This window comes from Triplophysa rosa, linkage group LG14 (assembly GCF_024868665.1).
Source record: "Triplophysa rosa linkage group LG14, Trosa_1v2, whole genome shotgun sequence".
Lineage (NCBI taxonomy): Eukaryota > Metazoa > Chordata > Actinopteri > Cypriniformes > Nemacheilidae > Triplophysa > Triplophysa rosa.
In genome coordinates this window covers 12,980,703-12,989,871 of record NC_079903.1, presented here as the reverse complement: position 1 = coordinate 12,989,871, position 9,169 = coordinate 12,980,703, and the positions used below count along the sequence as shown (strand labels likewise).

At 37.6% G+C, this 9,169-nt stretch overlaps 1 protein-coding gene across 2 annotated transcripts; it reads right to left on the bottom strand.

Annotated features, from left to right (window-relative positions):
* Positions 1–2,223: 2,223 nt before the first annotated feature.
* Positions 2,224–7,711, bottom strand: hepacama (hepatic and glial cell adhesion molecule a). 2 transcript variants are annotated; one of them, XM_057351223.1, is made up of 8 exons: positions 7,491–7,711; positions 5,618–5,739; positions 5,401–5,494; positions 4,640–4,921; positions 4,059–4,152; positions 3,721–3,788; positions 2,931–3,001; positions 2,224–2,846 (listed from the first exon to the last, which is right to left on the bottom strand). In XM_057351223.1, exons 1-8 carry the CDS (start codon positions 7,576–7,578, stop codon positions 2,514–2,516), a joined length of 1,152 nt encoding a protein of 383 aa, XP_057207206.1. In that variant the 5' UTR covers positions 7,579–7,711; the 3' UTR covers positions 2,224–2,513. The 2 variants fall into 2 exon arrangements, with proteins under 2 accessions (XP_057207206.1, XP_057207205.1); XM_057351222.1 differs by having other exon boundaries at positions 5,401–5,739; positions 7,491–7,710.
* Between the last annotated feature and the right edge of the window lie 1,458 nt (positions 7,712–9,169).

Here is a 9,169-nt window from a genome sequence, read left to right as displayed (position 1 = left end):
GATAGCCTAACGTTACTTACTGTTCGCGGCTGCCGGGTAAGTGGTGTTTTCAGGAGAGCAGTGTGCTTGTTTACTTATTAGTATATTTATTATTATTATAAGTAGTAGTATTTCACAAGAACGCCGTGAAGAGAGCATGCACGGCTGAACAGACGTGACGTTAGCTGCAGCTAATGTTACTTCTACACACAGCAATATATAAACATAGGTGCTTGTTCACTTCTTGAATCGATGTTTGCTGTTTGGGAGAGAAAAGTTTCACGGGCGTCAAGGCTTCTGGTCTTTTTATATTATTTGACTAAAATTATTATTACATTATTTACAGTAGAGTGCCTTCAAAACACTGGTAAAACGGGCTTAGGCGTGTTCAGACTTTACTTCATTTTTTTAGTAAAACAAAACGCTGGCAGCGTTTGGTCACAAATAGCAGCCGGACGCCATGACTTCGGAGGCAGCGTCTGTGCACGAAGGCAGCCCAGAGAAACAGGTAGGCAGCGTAACGGAAGTGTATTTGAATTATAAACAGAGAGGGTCTTGCAATACCTTATCACATATTTAAACACTATAAAACTAATTTCTCGCTAGAAATGCAATCAGAAGTTGCTGAAAGTGAAAATTAAACTTACATTTGTACAAAACTATCCTCCAACGGGCGTTTCGGCCGCTATTGAATTTTTTCGAGCTTGAGCCTTCTCGACCAATCACGTTCCTGTTGTTATGGAAACGACAGGTCTCTATCATTGGTTTGCTGTGAAAAGGGAGCTTGAGTAGGGCGTCTTTTTCAGAAAAGTGTAACTTTTTTTCAACCTCAAAAGACGCTCTGAGCTGCAGAAGAAGACGCCGGCGCTGGCGTTTAATAAAAGCGCTCAGCACTTTTTTTTGAAAACACGGTTTATTACATAGGATTATAATGTAAAATGGACGCTAGCAGCTTCGAAAAGAAGTCAGGTCTGAACATGGCCTTATTCTGATTTTCTCATGCTCCGAATTATACTTATCAACGCTGTTTTTATTATCATTATCATTTAAAAAAATGCAGAAGAGGGTTAGAACAGAATTATATTTTGAATATGACAAAACTATGTTTTCTACTACAGCAAAGACAACAACATCCCCAGCAGCCCTCTCAACATCAGCTAAGATATTTGGAGGAATGTCAGTAACTAGACAGATCTCATCCCCCATTGACTCCCATAGTATTTATTTTCCCTACCATGGCAGTAAATGGGGGATGAGATCTGTTTGGTTACTGGCATTCTTCCAAATATCTTTTGTTGTGTTCAGCAGAATAAAAACATTTACACAGGTTTGGAATAATAAGTAAATGATGAGAGAATTTTCATTTTTGGGTGAACTATGCCTTTAAGGTTTTTGGACAACTTTATTCACTTAAAGGCAGAGTAGGCAATCCTGTCCAGAAACGTTTTTTTTGTCATGCTGGTTGGAAGTCTCTTAACATCCTGATAGCAGTCAATAAGTAAAGCGAAACATTGGTATTTTTATAATTATATATCATCTGTGAAAGGCGTAGGGTCAAAAAACGTTGGACCAATTACTGCCCTAGGTCCGAGGGAAATGATACGTCATGTGTACATTTTCAGTCAGAGTATTTTGCATCCCACTGCGCACCCTGTTCACGCAGACATCATACGTCATCAGCGCGCTCATGTGCAGGCAGCGGGACAATGGCGGACAGAGAGCAGGTACCTGGAGATGTTCGTTATTGTAGTAATGTAATTCACATTGTACTGTAATGTTTTCTCACCGGTGAATGTGACATGACTTCACTGGAAGCTTCTGGTCTGTGCGCTCATGTGTTTTGGAGGAGGCGTGGCTTTGGATGGTGATTCGCTAGAGGGATAAGACTGCACTGCTAGCAGGCAAACGTTAGCATTTTCCAAATGATCTACTCTGCCTTTAAATTTCTAATCCCAGACTTGTTAATAGGTGCAACTAAAATATTTTAAAACTTTTAAACATTAGAATGGTCTTTTCTGTTCTGTTTCTTTTTCAAAACGGCATCATCATGGCATTTGCTGCTTTATCAATTACAGAAGCATCCGTATTGATACACGTATCAGCAAGGAATGCATCGCGATATACAGTATTGCTGTATTGATGTTTTGAGCACAGCCATATTTAAAGCCTTGTTCCATGTGCCCCTTTTATACTTTGAGCACCGGCCCCCTTAAACGTCTCTGCAAAAACACAGTTATAAGTCAACTGTTTTTATATGAAAAAAACTTTTAATGTTGAAGTAGAGAAACAAGATGTACAATAGGCCTAAAAATGACAGGTGAAAGGTATATTGCCTTAAGTATTAAAAACAATTATTTTATCCAACACAGCATCTAATGTGGGTAATTAGTTCTTTACTGTAACTAATTTTTTAACTTATAGCTCCTGGAAAGCATAAAATACTAATATTTACTTTTAAAATGATTACGATTTCCTCATAAAAATACAAACCCTACTCATAATTATCCTTGACATCCTACATCCAATTATATTTCTCATCGCGGTAAACTGTGGTGGTGGAGAATATTGTTCTCCTGTTCAGCGGGAAGGTCCTCTGCGTGTGGAGGTGGGGGGCTTGCTCTTGGAGGGTGGGGCTTTTGCATTAAGCTTCCCAGGTGTGGGGGACCGGAGAGGGGAGGAGTAGAAGTCGGATGAGGGGTTGATGGTGGAGATGGAACAGGAGTGCGAGGGTATCTTCTTCCTGAAGACATGTAGGCATCTGAAGAATGAGCAGAAGGGGAAGCCATGCTGGGATAACAGGGTGGACTGAGGGTGTCAATAGGGTTGATATAATTACAAGATGACTCGTCTGCTCCCTCATGGAAATCCTGAAAAAAGGAGAGATTCATTTGACCTCCACACTGTCAACAACTATGAGACAAAGCATAACAAAAATAGGAATAGTTTCTTACAGTTTCTTTGAGAACATATAGTCCAGGGTTTCGGCGATTATGGTAATTTCTGGCAGGAACAATATCAACTACTACAAAGAGAATATTCTAGGGTTAATTCAAAGGGAATGCATAAAAAATCCTCTGTATTGTATGATGAAATACAATAATAGAAAATCTTAAAGGTTCACTCAGAATTTTATTTCTAATATATCGTATTGGACTCGCACTGACCAAAGGTTTTCTTAACCATCTGGTCGTTTAAAGGTATCACCCAAAAATAAAAATTCTGTCATTATTTACTCACCTTCGAGTTTCTTTGTTCTGATGAACACAGAGAAAGATATTTGGAAGAATGCTTATAACCAAACAGTTCTTGGCCACCATTGACTGCCATAGTTGGAAAAAATACTTTCTATTTTTTTGTTCTGTTGAACACAAAAGAAGATATTTTGAAGAATGTATAGTTGTATAGTTTGTATGGGGCACTTTTGACTACTAGTCTTTGACTACCTCAAAGACTACTATGGTAGTCAATAGGGTCCGAGAACTGTTTGGTTACAAGCGTTCGTCCAGATATCTTTCTCTGTGTTCAACCAAACAAAAAAATGTATACAGGATTGAAACAACTAGAGAAACATCATTTTCATTTTTGGGTGAACTGCCCCTTTAAGAAACACACTATTACAGTCCTCCATAATGAATTTATCATGTACAAAATTATTCAATTTATGTATATGTAAACTATAGTTTCGTTTTGAAAAAAATACTGTGTGCACCTTAAAAATATAGTATTTTAAAATAATATTACCCTCATTGTTGCCATTGATATGGTCTGATACATTTGGTCTGCTTTCTCTGCCAAGCTGTTGCCTTTTTCTGCAGATAGATTTGAGTAAGCAACATTATATTGAGCATGACCGAAAGACAATATGCAACGTAACATACATTTAGTACAGAAGCCTAAATTCAAACACATAATTTTTTTCTAGCATACTTTTTGGCTATTCACTTGCTTTTGTCTTGTTTTTATCTGGTCTTTGAAACCTCCTATCATTTTTACAAGAAAAGTAAGACTTGGTAAGATTTACAGTTGCTTGCTTCAGACCCATAAAAGAGAATGTGTAAGGAGGACAATAAAGCTGGTACTTTTTGGAGGGTTTCCAACAGGCACACACAGTCACCAAGGTGATGAGTAAGAAAATGCCTCCAGTGGAGAGAATGATATAGAGGGAGCTCCGTCCTGCAAAATTTAAAAGGGGGAAATAAAGGTTGACATAGGAGATCTTTCACATTCTCTCTCCAGAAAAAACCAACAGCACTCTGGAGACCTTAAATGGAACATTAGACATGGGTTGCCAGGAATACTAAGTACTGGAATGAATGTGGCAACCTGGGGGCTTTTTTAAAGGGTAGACTATACTGAGGGAAAGCTGAATCCTGCTGGGTTCAACTGTGAAAGTGAAGCAATAGATAGGAGAGGATTAGTCAGCTGAGCTCCACAAGAGCAAAACTATGTTCATAAACACTTTCCACTGTCAGTCCTTTGTAAACACTCACAGCAAGCCAGAATTAAAGGAATAATTCACCCGAGCATCCAACCTTAAACCAGCCATGATCTATATAAACTATTATTCTATGGAGAAGTGTTTATTTTTGTATTTTTATGAATGTTGCACATTCTATAGTTTTTTGTTTAGATTTTTTATTTATAGAGTCACATAACTTACTGTAGACAGTGAGTTTGACAGGCATGCTCTTCATACTGCTGATGGGGTTCTCCACTCTGCAGCTGTAGATGTCATCATCTGACATCACAACACGTGTAATGGTCAGGACCTTCTGGTCATGTGACAGGAGAAGATGTGAGTCGTTGGTCAAAGTCTTCCCGCCTTTAAGCCAGCTATAAGTAGGTTTAGTGCCACTGTCGTGAGTACAGTTGAGTATGAAAAATTCAGTCAACTCCAGTACAGATGATGCTGCCATATGCACATGAGGTCTGGACACTGGAACTGATCGAAAAACAGCACAGAAAGCTACATTTACATCTGTATTCAAATGGACATACATTCAATGTATACAACATTAAAGTGATCGTTCACCCAAAAATGAAAATTCTCTCATCACTTTCTCACCCTCTTGATATGGCTTTCTTTCTTCAGCAAAACACGATATATAATATTTTTTATTCAGTAACTGATCAACGGCGGTACCCATTCACTTCTATTGTAGGGACACAAAACCAGTGCAAGTCAATGGGAACCACTGTAGTTAGTTACCAACATTCTTCAAAATATCTTCTTTCGTGTTTTTCAGAACAAAAAGTCATACAGGTTTGAAATGACATGGGTGAAGTAAATGATAGAATTTTCATTTTTGGATGAACTATCACTTTAATACATAGCTATTAAAAGTAAGCTATTGAATGAGCTGGAAGTGTTTTTAAGGTGTCTGGATGCAACTTCAGATAAATCCAGCGTGCCCTCCTTACCATCCACAGTGAGGTTGACGTATCGTTCTCCGGTGAAGGTGTCATCAGTGATGGAGATCTCCACCTCATAGGGCCCCTCATCGGAGAGCTGCAGCTGATGCAGGAGCAGAGATCCATTCTCAAACAACAGGATTCTACTACGATACTCTTGCCTCAGATTACCAATGATGTCTGTGCCAATAGACTGGACCACGGTGACGGGTTTGTCCCTCTTTACCTGCCACTTAATAACAGGCTGGTCAGAGCTGGTGCTGGTGTAAGTGACAGAAAGCAGGGCGGACCCTCCGAGTGTGCCTCGCACTAGAGGAGACGGACAGCTGATGTTTACTGCACCTACAACTAAATACATAGAAACACAGACAGACACATTAGAATGAAACCATTTTAGTGCTGGTTTATATTATAAGCACCAGAATTATTATCAAACAATGAATATAAATATAACAAATAAAATAACATGAATGAACTTTGAATGCACTGTCAGTTTGGATAAACACAAAAACATTAAAGCAAGTTAATATGTATAAATTAACATCATGGGGCAAAAATGTAACCAAAGTAAACTTGCCTAAAACTCCACAAAAAGTAATTCTTGTTAATGCAATCTGCTCTAAACCACATTATGAAATAAATCTGTCATCATTTATTCACTCTCATGTCATTCAAAACCTGTTTGACTTTTTCTTCTGTGGGACACAAAAGATATTTTGAGCGGTTTTGTGTCCATACAATGGAAGTCAATGGGGGTGAGTGGTGTTTGATTATCAACATTCTTCAAAATATCATCTTTTGTGTTCTGCAGAAGAAAGAAAGTCATAAAGGTTTGAAATGACATGAGGGTGACTAAATGATGACAGAATGTTTATTTTTGGATGAAATATCCATTTAAGCATAAACCTCACTAATCGTATTATTTTTTATTTTTTAAAACTAAATCCCAAGTTCTCCGTAGGCCAATGAGTTATCGGCTCCAATACAAGTTTCTGCTCATTTCGCTTGGATACCCCATAGTGAGTCAAAATGTATTTGCCCAATTTGCCATGGCAGTGCGAGTCAGCGTGGCATGGCTCAATCGCTGTGGCAACAATTCTCAGTGCTGGGGTCATGCCAACATTAGCTAACAATGCTTGGATTGTAGACCTGCTCTCCTCCAATCAGAAGCAGCTGTGCAAGAGACATACTCTTTTGTGGATGGGGGGGATGTAGACAGTGGGGCCCAGTGATTCTGCTACTCAAAGCCTACCACAGTACACAGTACACAACAGCGCTGGGAGAAAAGTATGTTCTTATGCCTATACATTTGTTCCCTTTCCTGGCTACATGACTGTATATATGAAATGAGGAAACCATAATGTTATGCCAACCCACAGCGTCTAAATGTCCTGGAATGAGTGTTTTTACATCTCACACAACTCTCTAAAAATTAAATGTTTTGAATAATCTTTGTAACATTATAATCATTGCATTTTACTTAGAATTGGTCACCAACAAATAAAAACTTTATAGTGTGTTTTAAAATCCTTATGACTTTCGTTTGTGGAACAAAACAGGAATTATATCCAAACTGATTTATTCAGAAGACATTCAGAATATACTGCATGAATCTTATGGAGAACTTTCTCTGTGATTATTTCTTATGGCAGATTTTTAAAGCTTGACAGCCTTTGGTCCTCATCTAATATCATTGTATGGAAATAAGAGTGTAAATATTCCTCCAAAATTTTGTGTACAATGAAGGAAAGAAAGTCATGCAGGTTTGAAAAAACACGAGGGTGAGTGAATGATGACAGATTTTTCGCTTTTCAGAAACCTAATCCTTAAACATATTTTTCTTAACATGACACTTTCTTTAAAAAACCCCAGCAACAACACTTCTTTCGTATTCACAATTCCACCAAGTGTTCACTGCCAATTACATTACTTGACTGATCGCTCTATTTGTGATACGTGTCATTCCGACACCCACAAACGCAACACACAGAAAAGGATGAAACTCACCTTTTCTCTCTTTCTTTATAAAAACTTTTCCCACAGTGCTCTCTTTTCTCTCTCAATGCATACAGTAGAAAAGTTTGCTCTTCTTGACTTACCTGCCAGGGAAAGGATGAAAAAGCACAGGAGAAGAAATGGTGAAGGAACGGCTGTCTCCTTGGATGATGCCTCCCGCACTGCCTTCATCTTGGGAGCAGCACTGGGTTTCTCTCCCACACAATCAGCATGATTTGTCCACTCCAATCACGTCCCTGAGAAAGCAGAGTGCTTCCTGCCAGACGGGACACTGCCTGCTCTGAAGCCAACTCTCAGGATCCAAGCTTGAACAACAGCTCTGTGTGTGACCCCTTATGTATGTGTGTGCTTTGTCCGCTTATATATGGTTCTCTTTAGTGATCATCTATTTTCTGGCTCTTTTGTGTTTGTGCATGTGTGTTTGTCCACTCAGTACAGTCACTGCGAGAGAAACAGTGTAAAATGTTTTGAGACATTCCAGAGAGAAGTTTTATTGCTCCTTCAGTTTCATTTGAGTATTAACTTGACCTGTGTGATTTTCTTTCTTATGTAAAACACAAAAGAAGATATTTTGAGAAATGTTGGTACCCAAAAACTGCTGGTCTCCATTGACTTCTATTGTATGGACACAAAACCAATGCAAGTCAATGGGGACCAATGGCTTTACCAACATTTTTCAAAATATCTTCTTTTACGTTTTGCAGAAGAAAGAAAGTCGTACTGGTTTGAAATGGCAAGAGGGCGTGTAAATAATGACATAAATTTCATTTTGAAGGTGAACTAAATCACTTTGTATACGTTGTTTATGCACATTAACAGAATAGAGATACGAAATTATGTGGATATAACAATTTGGTCCAGAACTTCATTGGAAGTCTATATTAAAATATTCATACTAAAACTAGGAGTCACATGTGAGATTTATCTTAACCTAATGGTTTATTAAAACTAAAATTATTAAAATATTTATAGTTTGAAATAAAAATCAGCCTTTTAAGCCATGACTATGCCTTCATTTAATTAGTATATTTAAGTTTCTTTTCTAAAACTGACTTGGAAAAAAGCATTACTGGTGTGCATCCTGAGACAAAACAATGGCACTGATATATTTGAAGATATGTTGGTATAAGCTATTTACAGTTTAGATAGCTTAAGCATTCATTTTAGTCAGGGACTTGCCCTATAAGCCTTACCTGTGAAATAGGGCATAAAACTATTAAATGAAAGAAAACTAAATTGAAACTACAGCTGAAATAAATGAAAATGATTGTATATAGAATTATATGTAGCAAGCAATATAAAAATAACCATTGAACAAAAAATAAGATGAAAATAAACCAAAATTAACATGGAAACTAAAAACAATTAATTCAAAATATTAATAAAACTACATCTGAAAATAAAACGTATGTCATTAAAATAAAAATGTCATTTTTCTGTCATATGGGGTGATAAAGAAAGCTGTCATGTTAATATTAAGTTATTGCTGCTGTTTTCAACCCCCGACACATGACAGGTCTGAACATGAGCTGTCATTTTTTTATAGCACTTTTAATTACCGCAAAATGCACCATATTCAAGTCACATATTACACCCACACAAACCCACCCACTGTCATCCAAAAACACGAGAAAGACAACAACAAATTTCCGTAAAAACTTGCTTATCACTTCAGAAAATATTCATAACTGTACCGAAGGTCTGCTTTCACATAAGAATAAGAGAAGCATTACGGCTATATAGTTCTCAAGTGCAAGTGCTC